The sequence below is a fragment of the Salmo salar genome, chromosome ssa07, assembly GCF_905237065.1.
Source record: "Salmo salar chromosome ssa07, Ssal_v3.1, whole genome shotgun sequence".
Classification (NCBI taxonomy): domain Eukaryota; kingdom Metazoa; phylum Chordata; class Actinopteri; order Salmoniformes; family Salmonidae; genus Salmo; species Salmo salar.
In genome coordinates this window covers 6,965,234-6,992,372 of record NC_059448.1, presented here as the reverse complement: position 1 = coordinate 6,992,372, position 27,139 = coordinate 6,965,234, and the positions used below count along the sequence as shown (strand labels likewise).

At 44.4% G+C, this 27,139-nt stretch overlaps 1 protein-coding gene across 6 annotated transcripts in view; it reads left to right on the top strand.

Annotated features, from left to right (window-relative positions):
• The window catches only part of elavl2 (ELAV like neuron-specific RNA binding protein 2), a 62,367-nt gene extending 35,817 nt beyond the window's left edge, over positions 1–26,550 (top strand). For 2 of the 6 annotated variants that reach the window (XM_014206447.2, XM_014206448.2), the window contains exons 3-8: positions 1,456–1,699; positions 8,368–8,471; positions 16,049–16,202; positions 17,544–17,769; positions 19,581–19,619; positions 23,988–26,550. In XM_014206447.2, the coding sequence (XP_014061922.1) occupies positions 1,456–1,699; positions 8,368–8,471; positions 16,049–16,202; positions 17,544–17,769; positions 19,581–19,619; positions 23,988–24,318 (1,098 nt within the window). In that variant the 3' untranslated portion in view covers positions 24,319–26,550. The remainder of the gene's footprint in view (positions 1–1,455; positions 1,700–8,367; positions 8,472–16,048; positions 16,203–17,543; positions 17,770–19,580; positions 19,620–23,987) is intronic. The other 4 variants (XM_045721470.1, XM_045721469.1, XM_014206449.2 and 1 more) reach the window with 3 other exon arrangements.
• The last annotated feature ends 589 nt before the right edge of the window (positions 26,551–27,139 follow it).

Genomic DNA, 27,139 nt, shown 5'->3' with positions numbered 1-27,139 from the left:
GAGTGATGGTTGCTGATAATGGGCCTCTGTACGCCTACGTAGATATTCCATAAAAGAATCTGCCGTTTCCAGCTACAATAGTCATTTACAACATTAACAATGTGTACACTGTATTTCTGATCAATTTCATGTTATTTTAATGGACAAAGTGCTTTTCTTTCAAAAACAAGGACATTTCTAAGTGACCCCAAACTTTTGTGAATGTGGTGAGAACAAATATAAACGCAATGTAAAGTGTTGGTTTCATGAGCTGAAATAAGAGCCCAGATGCACAAAAAGCTTATTTCTCAATGTTTTGCGTAAAAAGGTACCGTGACGAGATCCGGAGGCCCATTGTCGTGACATTTATCCGCCGCCATCACCTCATGTTTCAGCATAATGCACGGCCCCATGTCGCAAGGATCTGTACACACTTCCTGGAAGCCGAAAATGTCCCTGTTCTTCAGTGAACTAAAATGTAACCCATTGAGCATGTTTGGGATGCTCTGGATCGACGTGTACGACAGCGTTTACCCGTTCCCACCAATATCCAGCAACTTTGCACAGCCATTGAGGAGTGGGACAACATTCCACAGGCCATGATCAATAGCCAGATCAACTCTATGTGAAAATGTGTTGCGCTGCATAAGGCAAATGGTGGTCACATTTCTGATCCACTCCCCTACTTAAAAAAAAATAACAATTATTGTACATCCTGAGCAGAAATCTGTCTTTAGTTCCACATATTCCGGCATTGCAGCCACTGAATTATATAATGGGGATACAATGGCCTATGCCTGTAACACACGTATCTGGGAGGGCTGTGTTTTCAGGTTTAAGTTATTTAGGCCTAATAGTCATAATCTTGAGTACTCTGTGATGACTAGCATAGTGTTCATTAGCCTATTATAATGGGTCTCCTCACACTAATTGGTGTTCATGTAATTGTATTTTTTTTTTTTTTTACAGTTCAGTCCAACTTTACACAGTTCCCAAAAGTGAGAGGCTGTAAGCGTGATATGGCATCATAGAATGGCTTCAGTTTGAATTCAATCCTCAATGTGAAGAGCATCCTTTAGCGATCCAATATGTCAGCTTGCTGTTGGCTTTATTAACATGAGCTGGCTTCAAATACATGTGTATTTGAGTATCTGGTATTTAATATACTTTTTTTCTGTGCGCATTTAAATATACACAGCTCAAAACAAGTGTTTTTATTTGAGTATTTTACAGATAATTTGTAATAAATAAATAAAAAATCTTTACCAAAATTGTATTTTACAGTTTTCAAATACTGGGGTTAATGCATTTTAGAATTTTAAATGCTTTCCAAGTTTATTTCCAAATTCATTAATAAAAAACGTGTCTTTTCAAATAAAAGATATGATAACTTTGAATGTTTGTAGAAGTAATTAATGTTTTTGAAATGGTATTTGTATCCGGTCTGTTAGCATGTGGACTTTTCTGTCTCTTTAGCAGGTAATTGCAGCCATGGAAACACAGCTGTCCAATGGGCCCACTTGCAACAACACGAGCAACGGTCCCTCAACAATCTCAAACAACTGCTCCTCTCCGGTAGAGTCGGGGAGCATGGAGGACAGTAAAACTAACTTGATAGTAAACTACCTGCCTCAGAACATGACCCAAGAAGAGCTCAAGAGTTTGTTTGGGAGCATCGGGGAAATTGAGTCCTGTAAATTAGTTCGAGACAAAATAACAGGTAAGGTATGCAGATGCCACTGAATTGTTAAGAGCTGTTTTGTTGTTTTCTTTTAAAGTTGTAAATGTTTATTTTTTGGGAGGGGTATATCAGTTGAGACCACAGCCATGTGGTGGTTTATGGGTGGATGATGTCATGGGCATTTGCCTCTCTTGCATCCATTTTTTTCCCCCCCCTCGCTAACTTGATGCCATTTTATTCTCCAGTGTCATGAATTATGGAACGTTGTGCTTTTTATCCCCAATTAAAGCATGGATCTTGCTTTTAAAGATTATATTTAGTGAGGCGATAAGTCTCTGAACAAAATGGTATAATTAGATGGCATCTCTAAGTGAAAGCCATTATGAAACTTACCCAGCAGCAAACCAGATTGACTTACTCTAGAAAGGACTGATTTTTAAATTGTTAAACATCACTGGTTTAACTTGTTCTTTAAAAAAGCTTGCTCCTGTCATCCATCATGCCAAAAGAGGGCAACCTTTTGGGTATCTGGACATGAAACATTTGTTTTCCTTTTAATGGAAAAGGACTACTTCCTAGGCTAACATTTTTACAGGATTTTGTCCAGAAATTTTACCTGAGGTGATATTTTCACTGTAATACACCTGTATTTGTTGAATGGCTTTTCTAGGTGGAAATCTTAATGTCACCATTTTAGAATCAGTGGCTGTGTGAAGGAAGGGGAAATGCTGCAGAGCTCAAGCAAAAGGCATAAGCACACATTGACATGACATCTCGGACATGACTATGTAGATCACGTGTCAAACTCATTCCACTGAGGGCATAGTGTCTGCCTGTTTTCGATCCTCCCTTGTACTTGATCGATTGAATTGAGGTCAATGGTTAGTTAGGAACTCCCCTCACCTGGTTGTCTAGGTCTTAATTGAAGGTAAAAACCAGCAAACACTAGACCTTCCATGGGAAGAGTTTGAGACCCCTGGGGTAGATGATGCTGTTGGATTATAACTGCTCAGTGTATCAAGGTTACCTAGACCTCTCTCTGCTGGTTAGTACTCTCACACACAGGGACTTGGTAGTGCGTCTGTAGCTGTAGTGAGAATTGTATCCGTTTTCATTTGCATTTGACCCTGAAACATTTACTGTGCCTCAGTGTAGTGCGGTGCCTTATCCCATTGGTAGACTCTGAAGGTCATAACAATCCCCCACCCCACCCATAGCAAGTGAAACCATTTGAATTGACTCAATGTGTTTTTGTACTCGTAAGCAATGTTCCAGAAGACTGCTGTGCAGAAGAAATATCAGCCCACTGAAAGAAACATGAGATTTCAACTTTCTAGAGTTTTTCCCTCTTATCATTATCGTTTCCCTTTTTAATGTGGCAATTGACCAAATCAACACAATATTAGCCACTTTCAATGCAACATACCAAAACAAACTACGCAAGAGATTTTGGTTGTAGGCATAACACATCTATATGCAAATACATAATTGTCATATGGATCTGTCAGTCCCTTTTGAACTGGACTGTGTTTACAGCATGAGCGGTCGTGAGTAGATGCAGCTTGTTTTGAGATCAAAGCGAGAGCTGCATGTACTGTAGCCACGTGTGCACATTTTTGTTCATATTCTTTGCTAGTTATTATCCCAGTTATAGATATTTTATAGTCAGGAATTGCGGTGCTATTGCTTCCTACAAGAGCACAAAATGTCTACATTTCTATACGTCTTTGAAAAGCGAGCTTTTTTTCTCTTTTTGTCTTATAGGGGTGTTGTATTTTAATGGGATTGAATTAGCCAATAGGAAGAGGGTGGCATAATTCGTCTTTTCTGTAATAATTTTATGAATTGTTTTGTAAAGTGGTTTCTTGCATCAAACATTCAGTCACCGTGTCTAAAGGACAAGTGGATAAACAGGTTAATTTTAAGCCCTGCAAGTCTCATGTAATGTACATATTCAATGCCTGCTACTGTATGCTGACTGATAGAACAGCTGGTAAAATGTTATGGAATGCTTTTTCTCCATTGTTTTTGATGGTAGGCCTACATTATTAAAATAGCCATAGTTTTAACAGTGGCCAAACAGGCTACTAACTTAAAACTGGTACAGCCTCCATGTTCACAGTAAATGAGCGCTGGAAGTTGCAGAGTTTTTACAACATTCAAGTTCGCGCTCAGCATAACAAATTTGTTCTTATGTTTATAGGCATGTTTTATGCCAATGAATAGAAGGTGAACATCTCTAAATCCATCAGTTTAATTAAATGACAATAAAAATCCCAGAATTCCCCAACTGAGCTAAACTTTTTGGAAATGGCAAGTTCACTTCCTAGTAACTCATCTCAAATCTCCAGCTTTCCGTCATGAATCAATTGAATGAGAGAAGTAAAAAAAAAAAAAAAAATAAAAAGTTTCTTTATATGGGGTAGTTTGGAAAAAGGAATCCCGTGTCAATCGTTATGAATAAGGCACCTGCTGTGTTAATAATTACACAACTTCTCTAGTAATACTAGTCACATTGAAATAGAGCTGTAGGTGATTGTCAATGATATTGATCTATTCCCGGTGTATCCCGTCTTCGTTAAATAGGCCTACCTGTAAACCAACAACCCTCTCCCTTCTAAAATATGAATGGTGTTGAATATTTTACCATGCTTACGTATAGCTGAGCAGCTTTCAAAAGAAAGAGTCTCCTGGTAGGCTCCTGTGCGTGCTTCTCAGTAACTCCACCTCGTTCGTAATGGTGTGTCCAAGTCTAAAAATATAATGCTCTCAGTGTTTTGAGCTAAATGCATCCATGTCCCTGCATGCCCAGTACTACACTGTGCTCTGTCTCTAATGAGGGATACCCATTCTCTCTGGGAAATAAAGCCACTCGCCATAATTATACACAATACGCAGCGAGGCTAACAACCTGTGAAATTACTGTGCTTTGTGCCATATTCTGCTTGTTCCATTTTTTTTTTTAAAGTGATGTATTTGCATGTAAACTGGCTATAATATATTTAGACTGTCACATGGGATGACGTCTGGATTAGGCCTCTTCTCCCATGAGAGATGCGTATGGAAACTGTATGAATGCATAATGGGTAGGGGTCAGGACGATACTAGCGTCGCAATACTCGTTCTTGTTGTGGCAAGGAAATAAAACACGAAGTGGTTTTAACTTCTTTAGGAAAACGGCCCTAATGTTGGAAACATTGTCATCCAAGCTATAATCACACAATATTTACATACAGCAGCATTTTTGCCATGAAACATTTTTGCAATACTGGCATTGTCCCGGCCCTAATAATGGACTAGGATTGAACAGTCTAAGTTGCGATATTTACATTGGAGCCTTTTATTCTCTTGATAGTCTTCTAAACAAATAGATCAGCCTTGAGTGTTGTTACTTTTGACAGACAAGATTATTACTGGAAATTGTCTGGAATACGTCTGAATTGTTAATCTGACAACTGTTTAAATAATGTGTCTAAGGACTGTTATGATGGTTTGGACTAAGTGTGATTGCCTGCTTTAGTAAGCTTTTAGCTGTTGGCAAGTGAGTTGGGTATGGATTTAAAAAAATGTTTATCTTCAGACGAGTGTGAACAACAGGAAGTGTCTCTCGTGCTAGCTACGTCAGATGTTGCGTAATCACCAGACATCCTGAGAGATTAACCTGTATGTGCTCTAGTGCAATCTCCCTGTTTTTAAATGTGGACCCCCCCTGGATTGCCTGTAATGTCTGGGGAGCCAATTAAGAGTATGGGGCTCCTCAAACATCTGCCTAATCAGAACAAAGGGATTATCCATAGGAAGATGTGTCGTTTTCTAAACATAGCTGAATCCAGTCAGGATTCGTTTGCCCTTCAGGCTCAAATGGAAGTGTCATCTCACCAGCTCATTTCAAAGGCTCACTGTTTTCTCCTGGCTATAGCGCTCCCGGAGATGCAAGGTGAATTTAAGTTTATCAGCTGTTCTCTATAGCAGCCGTGGAACCCGTGCAAGCAATGACTCACGGTGATGGCCCACATTGAGCCAGAATGGGAGTGAATCTCCCAATCTTGTATTTTTTTATTATAGCATGTAAAATGGCAGACTGTTTTGAAGAGAGGCCTGTAGAAAGCCACCCTTTGTTGAATCTGCATCCCACATTGAAGCATTACATGTGTACGTTTGAATTTAGTTTAAGGGGTAATTTGTGCGTGCTACCAAGGGATTATGAAAATGCCCCCCCCCCAAGATTTCAATCTAATCTCATATTAGGTTTCCATATCTTAATTTATATCTATATTTATTCATATATTTTGAAGTTGCTTGTGAACTTAACCACCAGTCGAATTGCAGACTAAAAGGAGTGGGTGGAGGAAATTGAATTGACAGTGTGCACATAAGGAGTGGGTGTCAATCTATTGTAGATTTTGGAAATAAATGATAGAGGGGAACACGTTGAACCTCGGCGCTCGTCTGTGTCAGATGACTCACTTCGAAGCAGAGGAATCTTCCGGCAATTGGTGACTTCACGACCTTTTGTCAAGATGGGCCAAGATTCTGAGCCTAGCCTTAACTGTTTCTAATGCTGCCAGTTGGCATGTGGATTCATGTTTTAGAATATCCTGTGGTTGAATCCATTGTTATTGAAAGACATTGGATGTTCTCTATTGTAGATATCCAGGGTACCGGGCTGCAGGCTAGGAGGGGGAGGGACGTACCGGGCTGCAGGCTAGGAGGGGGAGGGACGTACCGGGCTGCAGGCTAGGAGGGGGAGGGACGTACCGGGCTGCAGGCTAGGAGGGGGAGGGACGTACCGGGCTGCAGGCTAGGAGGGGAGGGACGTACCGGGCTGCAGGCTAGGAGGGGGAGGGACGTACAGGGCTGCAGGCTAGGAGGGGGAGGGACGTACAGGGCTGCAGGCTAGGAGGGGGGAGGGACGTACAGGGCTGCAGGCTAGGAGGGGGAGGGACGTACAGGGCTGCAGGCTAGGAGGGGGAGGGACGTACAGGGCTGCAGGCTAGGAGGGGAGGGACGTACAGGGCTGCAGGCTGGGAGGGGAGGGACGTACAGGGCTGCAGGCTGGGAGGGGGAGGGACGTACAGGGCTGCAGGCTGGGAGGGGGAGGGACGTACAGGGCTGCAGGCTGGGAGGGGAGGGACGTACAGGGCTGCAGGCTGGGAGGGGGAGGGACGTACAGGGCTGCAGGCTGGGAGGGGGAGGGACGTACAGGGCTGCAGGCTGGGAGGGGGAGGGACGTACAGGGCTGCAGGCTGGGAGGGGGAGGGACGTACAGGGCTGCAGGCTGGGAGGGGGGAGGGAGGTGCAGGGCTGCAGGCTGGGAGGGGGAGGGAGGTGCAGGGCTGCAGGCTGGGAGGGGGAGGGAGGTGCAGGGCTGCAGGCTGGGAGGGGGAGGGAGGTGCAGGGCTGCAGGCTGGGAGGGGGAGGGAGGTGCAGGGCTGCAGGCTGGGAGGGGGGGTGCAGGGCTGCAGGCTGGGAGGGGAGGTGCAGGGCTGCAGGCTGGGAGGGGGAGGTGCAGGGCTGCAGGCTGGGAGGGGAGGGGTGCAGGGCTGCAGGCTGGGAGGGGAGGGGTGCAGGGCTGCAGGCTGGGAGGGAGGTGCAGGGCTGCAGGCTGGGAGGGGAGGAGTGCAGGGCTGCAGGCTGGGAGGGGAGGTGCAGGGCTGCAGGCTGGGAGGGAGGTGCAGGGCTGCAGGCTGGGAGGGGAAGGTGCAGGGCTGCAGGCTGGGAGGGGAGGGTGCAGGGCTGCAGGCTGGGAGGGGAGGTGCAGGGCTGCAGGCTGGGAGGGGAGGTGCAGGGCTGCAGGCTGGGAGGGGGAGGTGCAGGGCTGCAGGCTGGGAGGGGGGAGGTGCAGGGCTGCAGGCTGGGAGGGGGAGGTGCAGGGCTGCAGGCTGGGAGGGGGGGAGGTGCAGGGCTGCAGGCTGGGAGGGGGGGAGGTGCAGGGCTGCAGGCTGGGAGGGGGGAGGTGCAGGGCTGCAGGCTGGGAGGGGGAGGTGCAGGGCTGCAGGCTGGGAGGGGAGGAGGTGCAGGGCTGCAGGCTGGGAGGGGGACGTGCAGGGCTGCAGGCTGGGAGGGGGAGGGACGTGCAGGGCTGCAGGCTGGGAGGGGGAGGGACGTGCAGGGCTGCAGGCTGGGAGGGGGGGGGGACGTGCAGGCTGGGGGGGGGGAGAGTCTTGTGATTTACCCAACATCTGAGGTAGCTAGCACAAGCAGCATACGGTTTAAGCTAAATACACTGGGCCATGGGAGACTCTAAATCACCAGCTAGTCAAACAACATGAAGAGAAATGAGGCCAGAGATGTACAGTATGTCAAGTTATGAGAATGGGAGGGCTCCAGGACTTGTTTTCCTTGGTGTGTGTGTGTGTGACTTTAGCTCTGAACCATTGAGGCTTCAAGTTCATCATATGCTCTTTAAAGTGGAACTGTTGTACGTCTATCTAGTCTTATGCATTGGTGTGTGTGGGTGGGGCGGCAGGTAGTCTAGTGGTTAGTGTTAGCCCTGTAACCGAAAGGTTGCTGGATCGAATCCCCTACCTGACAAGGTAGAAATCTGTCATTCTGAACAAGGCAGGTAACCCACTTTTTCCCCAGTAGGTCGTCATTGTAAATAACAGTTTTGTTCTTAACTGACTTGCCAGGTTAAATAAAAGACGGACCTGATCTGCCCACAGTTGAACTTCAGTGATTCTAATTGGTTTGTTTTCTGATTGCAGGGCAGAGCCTCGGTTATGGATTTGTGAATTACGTGGACCCGAAAGATGCAGAGAAAGCCATTAACACATTAAATGGCCTGAGACTACAGACCAAAACCATTAAGGTAAGCAAACACCCACCGATCCCTCAAGTATCACATGGGATTGTTCATCCAATCGTCCACTGATGGAATTTTAACCTGATAACTTTATTCTTATTGTTCTGCTCTGTTGTGTTAATGTTCTATTGTGTTACTTTAGAATATAACAATGTTCTATTGTGTTACTTTAGAATATAACAATGTTCTATTGTGTTACTCTATTCTGTTATTCTAAGCCATTTCCATACGCTTAGTATCCAGTTGCAAAAAAGGACCATTGCATGGTAATTGTGTGCTGTCCAAATGTTCTAACTTCTGTTTGTTATTAAGTAGAGTCATTGTGAAGCAAGGAGAGGGAGCCTGTAATATGTAGAGCAGAGCTGTTTCTATGGTTGCATGTGCTGCTGTAGAGCGCCGAGCGCCTGTGTATGATGCCGGTACAGGGAGGTGGCTCTCTTATTGGTATTCATCTGGCAGAGCCGGTATTGATGTGCTGGAGAAACTCATTTGCTTCATGCAGTGCGTCAGGACCTGTGAAGGCTGGGGCTGATTTTTATTGGATGTGATTTTCCACGGTACATACACTGGCCTGATCCAAGAGGGGGTGAAAATGGCTGCTTGTGAAAACGTGTCCTGCGTCTCTAAACCCCCCCTCCTCCCCCAAAAAACCCTCTTAAATAGGAATGGGCATTTTTATTCAAATATACAAAGGGACGTTAAGTAAATTGCCTATTTTCTTTTATTTAACTGGGCAAGTCCGTTAAAACCTCTTACATCTAGATGTTCCGCTAGCGGAACGCCTCGCCAATATCCAATGATAGAGCGTGGCGCGAATTACAAACTCCTCAAAAATCCCAAAACTTCAATTTTTCAAACATATGACTATTTTACACCATTTTAAAGACAAGACTCTCCTTTATCTAACCACATTGTCCATTTTCAAAAAGGCTTTACAACGAAAGCAAAACATTAGATTATGTCAGGAGAGTACCCTGCCCAAAATAATCACACAGCCATTTTTCAAGCTAGCATATAATGTCACAAAAACCAAAACCACAGCTAAATGCAGCACTAACCTTTTGATCTTCATCAGATGACACTCCTAGGACATTATGTTATACAATACATGCATGTTTTGTTCAATCAAGTTCATATTTGTATCAAAAACCAGCTTTTTACATTAGCATGTGACGTTCAGAACTAGCATACTCACCGAAAACTTCCGGTGAATTTACTAAATGTCTCACCATAAACGTTCACAAAAAAACACAACAATTATTTTAAGAATTATAGATACAGAACTCCTTTATGCAATCGCGGTGTCCGATTTTTAAAATAGCTTTTCGGTGAAAGCACATTTTGCAATATTCTGAGTAGATAGCTCGGCCATCACAGGCTAGCTATTTTGACACCCACCAAGTTTGGCACTCACCGAACTCAGATTTACTATAAGAAAAATGTTATTACCTTTGCTGTTCTTCGTCAGAATGCACTCCCAGGACTTCTACTTCAACACCCAATGTTGTTTTTGGTTCCAAATAATCCATAGTTATATCCAAATAGCGGCGTTTTGTTCTTGCGTTCAAGACACTATCCGAAGGGTGACGCGCCGGCGCGTATCGTGACAAAATATTCCATTACGGTACTTCGAAGCATGTCAAACGCTGTTTAAAATCAATTTTTATGCAATTTCTCGTAAAATAGCGATAATATTCCTACCGGGAGACCTTGTTTTCGTTCAAAGACTGAAAATAGAAAATGGAGTCTTCACATGCATGCGCACGCCCGTGTCATTGTTCTCAGATCAACCACTTTCCAAAACACCTACTGTTTTTCGCCCAGGGACTGCAGAGTCATCATTCCCCGTTCTGGCGCCTTCTGAGAGCCTATGGGAGCCTTTAGAAAATGTCACGTTACAGCAGAGATCCTCTATTTTCCATAAAGAGGCTATAGAAGGACAAGAAATGGTCAGAGAGGGCACTTCCTGTATGGAATCTTCTCAGGTTTTGGCCTGCCATATGAGTTCTGTTATACTCACAGACACCATTCAAACAGTTTTAGAAACTTTAGGGTGTTTTCTATCCACATCTACTAATTACATGCATATTCTAGTTTCTGGGCAGGAGTAATAACCCGATTAAATCGGGTACGTTTTTTTATCCGGCCGTGAAAATACTGCCCCCTATCCTAAACAGGTTAAGAACAAGTTCTTATTTTCAATGACAGCCTAGGAACAGAGGGTTAACTGCCTTGTTCTGCCCCTGAACAACAGATTTGTACCTTGTCGTCTCGGGTATTCGATCTTGCAACCTTTCGGTTACTAGTCCAACGCTCTAACCGCTAGGCTAGTTGCGCATTAGTCAGAGGTTCCATGTGTAGAAATGTGAAGTGGGAGATCGCTGATGCAAAATGGAATTAAATAAATGAACGGATTAAGTTAGCTAAATTAGGAGTAGGCTACAACGAGTAACCAACAGGTAGGCTGTTTAATCTGAATGGCGTTGTTGTAGATGAGGAGCGCAGCAAAGCAAAACTTCCTCAATTAGCCTAGATGGCTAGCTAACGTAGCGCTAAAGACAGCCTTTTACAGATCGGTTCACAAACCACCTATGGCAGCTACAAGTATCGATCTAGCTTGGCTCTGGCTACTTTTTCCTCTCCTATGTCACATGCCAGCCCCCCCCTTGCAATCAGCGTGCACCTTCTCTCCTGTGTTGCTAAGGTTGCGCAGAAAGCGTGAAGTTACAAAACCATTTATTGGGGCATTCTCGATATCCATATTTTTATTATTCAAATAGTGAAATTATTTTGAATACTCATCCCTACTCTGAAATTAGAACACTGGCATTAATATGGAGTTGTCCCCCCCTTTGCTGCTATAACAGCCTCTACTCTGCTGGGAAGGCTTTCCACTAGATGTTGGGAACATTGCTGCTATAACAGCCTCTACTCTGCTGGGAAGGCTTTCCACTAGATGTTGGGAACATTGCTGCTATAACAGCCTCTACTCTGCTGGGAAGGCTTTCCACTAGATGTTGGGAACATTGCTGCTATAACAGCCTCTACTCTGCTGGGAAGGCTTTCCACTAGATGTTGGGAACATTGCTGCGGGGACTTGCTTCTATTCAGCAACGAGAATTAGTGATGTTGGGCACTGATGTTGGGAGATTAGGCCTGGCTCGCAGTCGGTGTTCCAATTCATCCCAAAGGTGTTCGATGGGGTTGAGGTCAGGGCTCTGCAGGCCAGTCAAGTTATTCCACACCGATCTCGACAAACCATTTCTGTATGGACTTGCGCTTTGTGCACGGGGCCATTGTCATGCTGAAACAGAAAAGGGCCTTCCCCAAACTGTTGCCACAAAGTACAGAATCGTCTAGAATGTCATTGTATGCTGTAGTATTAAGGTTTCCCTTCACTGGAACTAAGGGGCCTAGCCTGAACCATGAAAACAGCCCCAAACCATTATTCCTCTTCTACCAAACTTTACAGTCGGTACTATGCATTGGGGCAGATAGCGTTCTCCTGGCATCTGCCAAACCCAGATTCGTCTGTCGGACTGCCAGATGGTGAAGCGTGATTATCACTCCAGAGAACGCGTTTCCACTGCTCCGGAGTTCAACGGGTGCGAGCATTACACCGCTCCAGCCGACACTTGGCATTGCACATGGTGAGCTTAGGCTTGTGTGCTGCTGCTCGGACATGGAAACCCATTTCATGAAGAAAGGTGTGGCATGTAGCCTAGTGGTTAGAGTGTTGGACCAGTAACTGAGAGGTTGCTAGGTCGAATCCCCGAGCTGACAAGGTAAACATCTGTCCTTCTGCCACTGAACAAGGCAGTTAACCCACTGTTCCTAGGCTGTCATTGTAAATAAGAATTTGTTCTTAACTGACTTGCCTTTTTAAAATAAAATTAAGCTCCCAACGAACAGTTCTAATGTGCTGATGTTGCTTCCAGAGGCAGTTTTTACTTTACAATAACAGCACTTACAGTTGACCGGGGCAGCTTCAGCAGGGCAGAAATTTGACAAACTGACTTGTTGGGAAGGTGGAATCCTATGACGGTGCCACGTTGAAAGTCACTGAGCTCTTCAGTAAGGCCATTCTACTGCCAATGTTTGTCTATGGAGATTGCGTGGCTGTGCTCGATTTTTATTCATCGGTCAGTAATGGGTGTGGCTGAAATAGCCGAATCCACTATTTGGAAGGGTTGTCCACATACACCGAAAGTGTGTGAGAGAGAGATGTATCACACGAAATTCTCCAGCTGCTCTTTCAGAAGTGCAAAAAAACCATGAGCCAGTAGAATATACTTTGTATTGGCATCAAATGCAGTGTGATTGGGGGGGGGGGGGATTCCTATTTGGAGTTTAATTGGAGTGAGTGAATTTTATTGATCAAATCCATCGGGCCAGATTGCGGAGCTGGTCTTGGTAGAGGACCATTTAGCGGGTTTGACACCTAATGAAATACGGCCGTGGTACACGCTCCTGATAATACACAGGTCTAACACAGACCTCGCCACACACAGACCTGTAGGCAGCCACCCACACTGGGCAACACTGTCCCCATGCTTGAACTCTCACGCTGTGTACGTGGCCTGCGTAGAAGGGGATGGTATCCTCAGAAAATTAAGACCGGTGTGTATTCCTGTTGGTCTTCAGGTCTAGTGGACTATCTTGGTACCCTTGTGTTTTCTATTACATGGATGTGTGTTTTTTGACTATTTTATATATTTCTTCTGGCTAACATGGAGAAGTTAGTTTTGGTCCCAGTGTTGATGCGAAATGCACCGACAGGTTATGTACAGAACTTGGATGAGTGCCTGCCTCTAATTACTATTTTGCTATTAGTTGGGGGGAAAATGGCAGCGATGCACTATGGTAAAATATCTTCATGTAAAACACAAACATGAAAGAGAAAATCAACTTGTTTTTTATTAAAGTAAGAATGTCAAATGTCACGGTACAGGTAACTGCCGTAAATAAGAGAACCCCAACATGGCAACTTAATAGGGCTGTTGGGTCACCAGAACAGCTTCGATGCAATTTGACATACTCTACAACTGTCTGGAACTCTATTCTTCAGGCGCCCCTCCAGAATCTCTGCCCCCCCCAAGGTCCTACGGCCCCTTCAGATTCTCCCTGCCCCCCTAGGCCCTACGCCCCTCCAGATTCTCCCTGACCCCCTAGGCCCTACGCCCCTCCAGATTCTCCCTGACCCCCTAGGCCCTACGCCCCTCCAGATTCTCCCTGACCCCCTAGGCCCTACGCCCCTCCAGATTCTCCCTGACCCCCAAGGCCCTACGCCCCTCCAGATTCTCCCTGCCCCCCTAGGCCCTACGCCCCTCCAGATTCTCCCTGACCCCCTAGGCCCTACGCCCCTCCAGATTCTCCCTGATCCCCCAGGTCCTACGGCCCCTTCAGATTCTCCCTGACCCCCTAGGCCCTACGCCCCTCCAGATTCTCCCTGACCCCCTAGGCCCTACGCCCCTCCAGATTCTCCCTGACCCCCTAGGCCCTACGCCCCTCCAGATTCTCCCTGATCCCCCAGGTCCTACGGCCCCTTCAGATTCTCCCTGACCCCCTACGCCCCTTCAGATTCTGGACCAGAGGGTCACTATGTGAGGCTTCACCCCTAACATGCACAACCCAACCAAGTCTGAGCCAGCTAGCCTGTCTATGGAAGGTGAATAACACACACTAAGCCTACACAACATAGACCTGTATGAGATCTGGCTTGAATGGACTGTATACCGGTAACTGCCAAAGTAAAGGAAATGGCAAAGTGTCTTAATAGGGCGTTGGGCAACTACGAGCCAGAACTGCTTTAAATCACCTTGGAACTCTATTGGAGGGAATGTGACACCATTCTTTATTTTGTTGTTTTTTGTTAATGGTGGTGGTAAAACGCTGTCTCAGGCATCGCTTCAGAAACTCCCATACATGTTGAATTGGGTTGAGATCTGGTGACTGAGACAATCATGTGGTTTACTTGGTTTTCATGCTCATCAAACCATTGGAGACCACTGGTGCCCTGTGGATGGGGGCATTATTATCCTATGGGGGCATAGCCATGGTAGTCAAAATAATGGCCCACCCAGCGTTTTTAATACATGACTCTAAGCATTATGGGATGTTAATTGCTTAATTAACTCGGGAACCACCTGCTTTCAATACACTATTGTGGTAGTAATGTGTGTGACAATGTCACAAGGATAATACAATTTAATCAGCTTTTTCTTTTCTTTTTTAAAAATGGGTCTAACAAATGTTCTCAAAATGAACTCTTTCAAGTGATCAAATACTAACATCCCTTTTGGATGTTTGAATAATCGTGCCCATCCCTAATACCAACCTCCTGCAAAAGCCCACTTATTAATATTATCCTTCAATACTTTTTTTTATATCAAACAAGCCTACTAAGTGTCTACAGAAAGGTCTGGAACCTGAAATGTTTTCATCAGTGGCGAAAACACTTGCTGTTACTCCCACCCTGGTTCTGTTCCCTTGGGTTTGGAACATTCCAGAAGCAGTCATGGAGACTGAGACTCGTGAATATGAATTTCCCCATAATTGTGGCAGAAGTAGATTTGTTGTTGTTGAAATAAACAATTTATTCAGAGCACTGGATCTTGATCATTGAATTCAATGCTTTTGATTGGCCCTGCACTCGTTAGACATAAACACGGGTGGGGGTTGGGATTTCTCATTTCTCCACTGCTGGAAGTGTGTCAAGGCTGTCGTCACCATTTCTGTAAGGGCACTAGTGGTATTCTTCACTGTGAACTGTCATTGGTATATTGAAGAGCACACTAACCAGTCTGTGGTTGGTGTATTGAAGGGGACACTGAACCAGTCTGTGGTTGGTGTATTGAAGGGGACACTGAACCAGTCTGTGGTTGGTGTATTGAAGGGGACACTGAACCAGTCTGTGGTTGGTGTATTGAAGGGGACACTGAACCAGTCTGTGGTTGGTGTATTGAAGGGGACACTGAACCAGTCTGTGGTTGGTGTATTGAAGGGGACACTGAACCAGTCTGTGGTTGGTGTATTGAAGGGGACACTGAACCAGTCTGTGGTTGGTGTATTGAAGGGGACACTGAACCAGTCTGTGGTTGGTGTATTGAAGGGGACACTGAACCAGTCTGTGGTTGGTGTATTGAAGGGGACACTGAACCAGTCTGTGGTTGGTGTATTGAAGGGGACACTGAACCAGTCTGTGGTTGGTGTATTGAAGGGGACACTGAACCAGTCTGTGGTTGGTGTATTGAAGGGGACACTGAACCAGTCTGTGGTTGGTGTATTGAAGGGGACACTGAACCAGTCTGGTTGGTGTATTGAAGGGGACACTGAACCAGTCTGTGGTTGGTGTATTGAAGGGGACACTGAACCAGTCTGTGGTTGGTGTATTGAAGGGGACACTGAACCAGTCTGTGGTTGGTGTATTGAAGGGGACACTGAACCAGTCTGTGGTTGGTGTATTGAAGGGGACACTGAACCAGTCTGTGGTTGGTGTATTGAAGGGGACACTGAACCAGTCTGTGGTTGGTGTATTGAAGGGGACACTTAATGTAATTCTCATGTGATTGCTCCTGCTCTAGGTTTCCTACGCTCGTCCAAGCTCAGCCTCCATTAGAGATGCAAATTTGTACGTCAGTGGCTTACCAAAAACCATGACTCAGAAGGAACTAGAGCAGCTCTTCTCTCAGTACGGACGAATCATTACCTCTCGCATTCTGGTGGACCAAGTGACCGGTGAGTAGGAAGCCCTCACTCGCTCTCTCTTTGTGTTTTGTCCCAGTACCCCCCCCCCCAGCCAGGCCTCAGGAATGAATGTGATGTACCGCTGTGTCCCAACATGCCATTTTACTGCTGCAGCCTTTCATCAATGTACATAGCTGGATGAAATATGAAATTGATTGTAGAGTAGGAAGATTGAAGTGTAGTAATTTAATAGTATGTACATCTTCCCTCTTTATCTCTACAACTTCCTTCTGCCCTCCCCTCCCCTCGCTCTCTGCCCTCCCCTCGCTCTCTGCCTTCCCCTCCCCTCGCTCTCTGCCCTCCCTCCCCTCGCTCTCTGCCCTCCCTCCCCTCGCTCTCTGCCCTCCCTCCCCTCGCTCTCTGCCCTCCCCTCCCCTCGCTCTCTGCCCTCCCCTCTCGCTCTCTGCCCTCCCCTCGCTCTCTGCCCTCCCCTCGCTCTCTGCCCTCCCCTCCCCTCGCTCTCTGCCCTCCCCCCCCCTCGCTCTCTGCCCTCCCCTCCCCTCGCTCTCTGCCCTCCCCTCCCCTCGCTCTCTGCCCTCCCTCCCCTCGCTCTCTGCCCTGCCCTCGCTCTCTGCCCTGCCCTCGCTCTCTGCCCTCGCTCTCTGCCCTCGCCTCGCTCTCTGCTCTCTGCCCTCGCTCTCTGATTCTGGCTCGCTCTCCCTCCGTATTGCCCCTGAAGGTGTAGCTGTAATGCGTGTTTCATGGCAAGAAATAATATAAATGTTCTAATCTCCATTTCCAAACTACCATGTGGAAATGGAATCTGTACGCTCCTTATGAAATACTAATAAACAGAACCTCTCTGCTGTAGAAATGTATAATATTCAGTCAAGGGTTAGGGACAAGGCTTCCAAATGTAATTTGTTGCCAATACAATTATAATTTTTTCTGTTAGAATGTGTGCTTACAGTGGGTTTTGGAGAAGAAATCTTATTCATGCTTCTTCGTCTGAGGATGGGTTCAATCAGTTAGCTTATTGACTAAATGATATCAGTTGCCTTGTGGGATTTGTTGTGCTGATTTTGAAAAATAACTACATTTTCTAATATCAGTTGTAGGCTTGATGTTTTGATGTCCCAGGTTGACCACAAATGTCTGTCCATACAGCTTTTTATTTTCCAAGTATATTGACATTGCCTTGCCATAAACTAGCAGTGTTCTTATTCATTGTCCTGGCAACTAGCGTCCTGTCCAGTACTTGTAGGTCAAGCTGCCTCACTTTTCCGTAGTTCTGGCTCAGACTAGGCTTACTTAGTAATATGACATGTAGCTAACCAAGTCAGAGCGCCACAATATTGCCACCTGTCTAAACATGACGCTTGTGTTCCCCAGGTGTCTCCAGAGGGGTGGGTTTTATCCGGTTTGACCGGCGAATCGAAGCAGAAGAAGCCATCAAGGGCCTGAATGGCCAGAAGCCACCGGGCGCCACAGAGCCCATCACCGTGAAGTTCGCCAACAACCCCAGCCAGAAGACAAGCCAGGCTCTGCTCTCCCAGCTGTACCAGTCGCCCAATCGAAGGTACCCCGGACCCCTCGCACAGCAGGCACAGCGCTTCAGGTAAAGGGGTACACTAAAAAACAAACCCACCTACCACAGCAGGTACAGCGCTTCAGGTAAAGGGGTACACTAAAAAACAAACCCACCTACCACAGCAGGTACAGCGCTTCAGGTAAAGGGGTACACTAAAAAACAAACCCACCTACCACAGCAGGTACAGCGCTTCAGGTAAAGGGGTACACTAAAAAACAAACCCACAGCAGGTACAGCGCTTCAGGTAAAGGGGTACACTAAAAAACAAACCCACAGCAGGTACAGCGCTTCAGGTAAAGGGGTACACTAAAAAACAAACCCACAGCAGGTACAGCGCTTCAGGTAAAGGGGTACACTAAAAAACAAACCCACAGCAGGTACAGCGCTTCAGGTAAAGGGGTACACTAAAAAACAAACCCACAGCAGGTACAGCGCTTCAGGTAAAGGGGTACACTAAAAAACAAACCCACAGCAGGCACAGCGCTTCAGGTAAAGGGGTACACTAAAAAACAAACCCACAGCAGGTACAGCGCTTCAGGTAAAGGGGTACACTAAAAAACAAACCCACAGCAGGTACAGCGCTTCAGGTAAAGGGGTACACTAAAAACAAACCCACCTACTGCGTTTATGATTAGAGCTAAGCCAAGTCATAGCCTACCTACAATGACATGAAATCCATTTATTCCTCATAGGGGATAAACACTTTAAAAACTGCATTTTGAATTGTCACACTTTACAGTGGAATACTCTAGACTACATGACGCTATAACGTTCTGTTTTACTTATCAAAACATCCCAGAGTTAACCCACACTTTTACTTTGTGTTCCTCCTGTTGCAAATATCTAATCTTGTTGAATGTGGGTCTGAGGGATTTGAGTATTTTTGGTCATTGAAACACATAACTATTTGAACCCCCTCCAAGGAAAAGAGGCAAAAAAGCAACAAATGGGCTTATGTTCTGTGTTGCCACCCTTTCTATTGCTGCTGAATGACTTGTTATTGAGCTGTCCAAATTCACATTGTTGGTGGTCTTGGTGTAAGAAATGTTGTGTATTCTAACTATATCGTGAAAGCTGAATATTTATTAAAGGGTCAATGCAGCCAATTTTATCTCCATATTAAACCACATCTGGGTAATTATTTAAGTACCTTACTGTGATTTATTTATTTTTCAATTAAAATCCTTTAGCTAGGACTGAGTGGGGATGAGAAAAGAGAACATTTGTTCTTATTGGCAGAGGTTTGGAACTCTATTGGTCTATTAGCTCATTTACTGCATGGCGATGTCACTATGCAAAGCCAAATCTCCATCCCACCAAAACGGGCAGAGAATCCAAGCCGTCTTTTCAAACACTACAATGGCATTATGATCATTTTCACAGTATTATTCCAACCTCTATAGTGTTGAATTGTGTGTGTGTGTGTGTGTATAAAACACAGGATAATCACATTTGACTGCACTGGGACTTTAACAATACTTATCTTCCCTAGTGACTCACTTTTTATTTGCTCTTTTTATTTCATGTGTGTGCACTTGTAGTGCACAATGGCTTTGTATTTCTTTTCATTATTCTTGTTGACCATATAACGGCATGCGCTTGTCCTTTACATCAACATTAGTGCGTCTATACCACACAATGTAAACAAGGCAATTTGGATGTAATTTCCCCGGGGATTCCCAACGAGTTAAATTGCTTAGCTCGTGTTAGCCAGTCAATTATGAGAGACAATCTCTGAAAACATTTGCTCAACGGCTATCTTTTTTTATGAATGTGTTGAACTTCAATGTTCTGCAGACTGCAGTATTTGCTTCAACTGAACTCCACTTTCATTTCAGGTTGGACAATCTGCTAAACATGGCATACGGAGTCAAGAGGTAATTCAACTATTACAGTTGCAGTTTTGCATTAGGAAATTCTTTGGGACACATTGGGTGTTTTTTCCATCCAAGGTGAGGCCTAGATCATTTTCCATGACTGTATTCAGCTGTTGCCTGAACCCTATACTGACTAGAATTTCAGGTTGTCGGTCAAATATTTTGGCATTTTTGTGTAAGCCAGTGAGGGCTTTGGGAGGGGGGTGTGTGTGTGTGGAGCGCGGGTGAGCTGTGTTTGCTCCTCAACCACTCAACTAGATGTGACAATCAGAGGGCTGCACCTGACCCTAACCTTCTAATATAGAACATGTTCTGTAGGCTACAGTCAGATGGTGGGATGATATTTCACAGGGCATGCAGGATTTTATTGGCCTGATTTTTAGATATGTTTCTGCTTATAACTTCCAGTATTTTGGTAAGCTATTTGTTAGTCAACTTGTCTATAATTTAGATATACATGCAGCTTCTCTTTTGTCATTATGTTGCCCTACAAAACTAAATAAACCCTTGCTCACCAGAATGTCATAAATGATAGAATGAATGCTTCAATCTAGTTTACATCTGTAAAGTTCTGTCATCTCTGCTTCTTTCGCAGAACAAAGACGTTTAGGGACCGGTGAGAAAATGCAAAAAAGAAAAAAATGTTGGTGCGAGATTTTTCAAATGACTTCAGTTTGACCGGTTGTAAGGTCATGGAAAGCTTTTGAAAACGACCAACATGTTTCTGATAAGATTTCAGTTTGGCTTGGATACATATTTTATGTGGTTGATAAATACTATCAGCTTTTATGATGCTGATAAAGGTAGCACCTCGACACAAACGTTATTGAACTGCACATTTCAAAATGTTGAATGAAGAAATCGTATTTCTCCACTCCTGTTCCCGAGTCAAAACGTTTGGTGTAAAATGTTTAATTCTGCAGGAGTTAATAAGGACTATGTGAGAGGTTATAGACCTTCAGTCAGTGTCCAGATTTCAGTTTCCATTTAACCCATCTGAACAGTAGGCTAGAGTTCCCTTAAGGTACCGTAGGCCTATTTGAAGTCCCCATCTTGACTGTCGAATTTGTATAGCGCCTCACAATCATCACACATAAAATAGGCACTGCCATCATCCTCTTTTACCCCTTAAAATCTTTCCCAAACATTACTGTTCTGACCCTCCCTCCTTTTCAACTCTCCATTCCACAGCTTCTCTTATTGAACTAAATGTTGACATTGTCCTTTTTTACCTCCGTGGATGGACATGAACTTTTTCTTCCCCGTTCCCAAAAGTATTTGGTGTGTAGGCTATTGGGCCCACGTCCAGTTATTCTCTAAAGCGCAGACTCACTCACTAATACCAGATAGACTTCACTAATGAAAGAAAAACCTCAATGTAGCCTATAGATAGAAAAACATCACGTTCTTGTGCAATTTCGAAGTTATTTTCTCTCAATTTGACCCGCCCAACGGACATCACCGTGGGAACTGCGGGTCAACCTGCGCATCGTGTGTGAACGAGAGCGGGTCAGGGGCGAACAAGCTGCTGAGTTCTGAGGCTGATTCACGCTGGCAGGAGAGATGCCAGTGATGGGTCACATGTCAGACAGTGAGTGCTTACCTGATCCTATAACCCTGGGCACTCGTTCTCCCTCTTTCTGCCTCTCTTACTCCGCCTTTCTCGCGCTCGCTCCGCCTTTCTCGCTCTCGCGTGCGCTCTGCCTCTCGCACGCGGCCAGCCTCTCGCGCTCTTACCTTGATCCATTATTGACAATCGTGTCCTGTTTTTAAACAACCGAGACGGCAGTGTCAGCCGCCTCTCAGGAACTTGACTCCAGTCTGGCATTTTGTTTGAGCTTCATTTCACCCCCCCTTCCTTCCTGAAGCCTGATTGAAGTTCAATTCTTCTGAAGGCTCTCCTTTCCTTCACTGGTAGACTTGTGATTTCTTACTGCTCGTGGGCTGGTGTCTTGGTTCCGTGATGCTCTGAGCACACCTGTCATGATGTATGTTCCCAGAGAGGACAACTGAAGCAGCTCATCTCATCTGACAACTGCTGAAATAATTCATGCTCTCCTGTGCACTTTTTTTTTTCTCTCTCTCTCAAACTGCAAAACCACGATTACCTACGAGCTGAGATTTCAGGAGACTTCATTATTGGCTTTGTAACCTAAAATTTCATATGGTGGGATTTCCCTCCTGGTTTTTCAGGAAATTCTTCCACTGTGCTATTTAGGAAGTATCCCATGTTTTTCCTAAGGTGGTCAAGTGGCAATGAGAAAGTAGGGTTATGGTGGTTAATCGGTTAGTCACCGAAAAATACATTTGCTTTTGGGTTAATATGCATAATTTAGTGAAGTTAAATTGGTGTGTATATTTTCGCTAATCGTCATGCATTTTATCTATCACTTGCACAGCATACAAAGCCTAATATTACATGTCAGACAGCATACAGAGCCTAGTTATAAACTCAGCAAAAAAATGAACGTCCTCTCACTGTCAACTGCGTTTTATTTTCAGCAAACTTAACGTGTAAAATGTGTATGGACATAAGATTCAACAACTGAGAAACTGAAAAAGTTCCACAGACATGGAATAATGTGTCCCTGAACAAAGGGGGGGGGGGTCAAAATCTAAAGTAACAGTCAGTATCTGGTGTGGCCACCAGCTGCATTAAGTACTGCAGTGCATCTCCTCCTCATGGACTGCACCCGATTTGCCAGTTCTTGCTGTAGGATGTTACCCCACTCTTCCACCAAGGCACCTGCAAGTTCGCTAACATTTCTGGGGGGAATGGCCTTTTCCCTCACCCTCCGATCCAACAGGTCCCAGACGCGCTCAATGGGATTGAGATCCGGGCTCTTCGCTGGCCATGGCAGAACACCGACATTCCTGTCTTGCAGGAAAACACGCACAGAATGAGCAGTATGGCTGGTGGCATTGTCATGCTGGAGGGTCATGTCAGGATGAGCCTGCAGGAAGGGTACCACATGAGGGAGGAGGATGTCATCCCTGTAATCCACAGCGTTGAGATTGCCTGCAATGACAACAAGCTCAGTCCGATGATGCTGTGACACACCATGACGGACCCTACACCTCCAAATCGATCCCGCTTCAGATTACAGGCCATGGTGTAACGCTCATTCCTTTGACGATGAACGCAAATCCGACCATCACCCCTGGTGAGACAAAACCGCGACTCATGAGAGAAGAGCACTTTTTGCCAGTCCTGTCTGGTCCAGCGATGGTGGGTTTGTGCCCGTAGGCGACGTTGTTGCCGGTGATGTCTGGTGAGGACCTGCCTTACAACAGGCCTACAAGCCCTCAGTCCAGCCTCTCTCAACCTATTGCGGACAGTCTGAGCGCTGATGGAGGGATTGACTCTCGGTGCATCACCCACTGCTTGACCGCTTTGCACTGGGAGCTTGAGGAAGTGTAATTGTTTTGAAACCTCAACGTTTTACTTTAAATAAAAGCATGTCATACCTTGCTTCAAAGTAGCCTAGTGAAAGTCCATCCACAGAAACATGGAGGCAATTATTTTTTTTATAAAGACTTCCTCATGCCATTTAACCAGCATTTCTCTCCTGTTCTATTGGTTTTCAGAGCAACATTCTTTCATTGTCCAGAAGCCAAAGGCACAATCCTAGTCATATTAGCAACCATCATAGTTGTTGGTATTAGATTCCTCCTCGTTTTCTAAATTTTTACAACTGAGATTTTCACCTGTCACATGGAATTACTCGCGTTAAGTTGTGCTGTTTTTAGAATGTGGTTTTCCTCTAATTTGCATTTTGACATTTTTAATAATAGGCTATATAGCCTTTTTAACTAAGACTATAGGCTCGCTATTGTTGCTGGTTTCTATTAAGCTGTTTGTGAAAAATGTCCAGTCCATGCATAGTATCATAGAGGGCGAAGCGAGAGGTTTCATTCTCACCACAAATCTGTCCTAAAGAAGCCCATTGTGTTTCTATAGGTTTATTTTGGGCCTAAGCTTGTCACCTGCCTTCCTCCTTGGTTCGAAAACATAAGCATCTTGTCATTATATACAGGTCTCTGATAGTATTTTCTGTTGGTCACGTCATTTTACTGTTGACTGGTTAATGAGGGTCAGTTAGTCGGCAGCAAAATTGACCAAAATGGTCATCCCTAAATGGGGTATGTTTTGGCTCAACCTTAATGTGGTCATAAACATGCAGTTGCAAGTGATTGTGTCAAGTGAACATCAGTTTTTGTGCAGTTATATAAACCTAAAAGCTATTTGAGTTCAATGAAAAGTCACTGAAATGCAGTACAGTATTTCATGACCATAATACTGTCACCACCTTCAGTGATGCTTGTCTGGGTTTTGTATTGACCTGTGCTTGTCTTTGTTTTTTACAGCCGGTTCTCCCCCATGGCCATCGATGGGGTGACCAGCCTGGCTGGCATCAACATCCCAGGGCACGCGGGCACCGGCTGGTGCATCTTCGTCTATAACCTGGCTCCGGATGCAGACGAAAGTATTCTGTGGCAGATGTTTGGTCCGTTTGGCGCCGTCACAAACGTCAAGGTCATCCGGGACTTCAACACAAACAAGTGCAAAGGGTTCGGATTTGTCACCATGACTAACTACGACGAGGCAGCCATGGCCATCGCCAGCTTGAACGGATACCGCCTCGGGGACAGAGTTCTGCAAGTCTCGTTCAAAACCAACAAAACGCACAAAGCCTAATCTCATCTCGGATTGTTTATAGAAAACTCTACAGAAAATGGAAAAACCTAAAATGGAAACCTACCGACCGTAAACTTTCTACATTAGCAAAAACATCTTTGTAAATCAGTGTTACGAAGGGAAACTATACTTAGCGTCCAACAGTGTTTTCCTTTCCTTCATTGCTAGGCTTTGAAACTTCTTAAAATACTTTGCGTTAAACCAGAAAAAATACTGCAGGTTTTCACGCCTGTCTTTAAAGCTGGACCTTTTAAAATGTTACTAAAGGTTTTTTTTGTTTTGTTGCACATCTGCTGTAAAACAGGAAGTTTTGTAAGGCTTTGTGTAGTGATTTTTCTTTTGTATTCTTCTGTGTCCTGATTTGCCTTGGTGCTTTTTGCGTCTTAAGTGGTTAACGAAGTATTTATTTTTGATTATTCAGTTTAAACAAATTGTTAGTATTATGTTTATTGTAATATGAGTTATTGGTTGGCTGCATAATATTGCTTATTGTAAAATTTAATGGAGGAAAAACACAAAAAAATATATCTTAAAGCAGTACCTTGCCAAAGAGCTAAGAACCTCTTTGATGTGGGTTTAAAAAGCATCTATTTTTATAAAAAGACAAATTTGGAGAAACTTTTTACTGGACCTGGAACAAATATTTTGACTTGGATACTTTGAGAAATATCTTCATATGACACCTTACCAGGAAGTTTGCAGTGGTTGACATTTCTGGAGAGATTTCTGATGTAAAAGATACCTTTTGAGATCTTTGTATTATCTTTCGATTCTAGAATCAATGGCAGTGATGGTTTCATTTGTATAATCACCTGTGGGTTGTCCTATCATCCTGGCTGTTATGACTAGCAACTCCCATTCACTTTTGATTTGGAAATGCAGACAGAAAAAATACAAAGGTTTATTTGCAAAAGTGCATGCAAAATTATAGTGGAAATATCTTCAAGGTAAAAGGGGGGGGGGATAAAAATCAGTTCTTCCTAAAGAATTCCCTTCAAGACAGCGCTCATGGTGGTTTGTGGTGTACTTACTATATCATTTTGTCTTTATATTAAACAAATAAGGGTTTTACCTACTTTGTATGAAAGAGGGAGAGGACAAGCTGACCAAGGCAGCTGATTAAGTAAACGAGTTTGAATGAAAGATGGGGAAGATTACTCCTGGGCTTAGAGCTATGTAAATAAGTCCTTTTTTTTATGTTGAGTATTTAGCTAGCATATTTGTTATTTTTTTGGACTTTATGGCGAAGTGCTTTTTTTATTTGAGTAACTAGTGTGATTTATTGATTTTTCTGGGGAGATATTGCCTTATTTTGATTTCAGTTCGACTTTGAAAGTTCACATTCAGTTAAAATACTTGATTTGTTGTCCTATGGACTAGCATTACAGTGTCAGATTTGTTGGTGATTTTGGTCTTTAGATGGTCTTGCTTCTGCTATTAAGAAAACTATAGACATTTAAGTTGGTTTGTTTTATATATAAACATTATAGATATATATTTATGTGGTAAAGAATGGATATAAACCAGTTTTTAGCTTTCTGATTACTTTTTTTTTTTCATTCATATAGACGTAATGCATAATAACCTGTCTTAAAAATCGTAAAAGGTGTATTGCTTTATTCACTTGAAGCGGTTCCATGACCATATCAAAAAGGGTTGCAAGAGATTGCCGAACAACATCTTGCTTCTCTCGAACAGAGGCTGGTCAAGCCCTTAGATGCACTGAGTACTGCACCTGCATCCTGCTTTGTCTTGAGCTCATTACTAGTCATACGTCTCCTTATCGAGCAGTGTGCTGTGCATTATATATATATACATTTATATATTTACCAACTGCTTTTCTTATACTTTTTCTCTTTTTTTTTTGGTTAATTGTACAAGTTCAACTTTGATTATAGATTAGCTGTGACACTGCTGCTGTGGGGGAAGGGGCCCCCATTTTCTCATGCCCGGCCTCTCACTGGTCTTGATTGAGGATAACTTGACGGACCCGAGGGGGCTCTGACTAGCTAGGCATGGCAAAATGAGCCCCCCCACACCCACTTTCAATTCTAAATGTGAGAATTATTATTTATTTGAAGTTGTACAGTATTACTTGGTTCCACAGCGGTTTTGGGATAGAATATATCTTGAGTATTTAAAAAAGGATGTACATGTTATTTTCTTTGTGTTTGGAATACTTTGTATTTTTTCATGTTCAGTACATCAATAAATACGTTGAAGGGAAATGCAGCTCTGTGGACGGACCCTGTGTGTTCAGCACAACCCTCAAGTTAACTTCTCCATCATGTCTCATATTACACTACATGACCAACAGCATGTGGACACCTGCTCATCAAAAATCTCATTCCAAAACCATGGGCAATAATATGGAGTTGGTCCCCCTCCCTTCCCCTTGGCAGCTATAACATCCTCCACTCTTCTGGGAAGGCTTTCCACTAGGTGTTGGAATATTGCTGTGGGGACAGCAACAAGAGCATTAGTGACGTCAGGGATTGATGTTGGGGCGATTAGGACTGGCTCAAAATCAGCATTCCATTTCATCCCAAAGGTGTTCGAAGGGGGTTGAAGTCAGGGCTCTGTGCAGGCCAGTCAAGTTATTCCACACCGATCTCGACAAACCATTTCTGTATGGACCTCATGTCGTCATGCTGAAACAGGCTAGGGCCTTCCCCAACTGTTGCCACAAAGTTGGAAGCACAGAATCGTCTAGAATGTCATAGTATGCTGTAACATTAAGATTTCCCCTCACTGGAACTAAGGGGCGTAGCCTCTACCAAACTCTACAGTTGGCACTTTGCATTGGGGCAAGTAGCGTCTC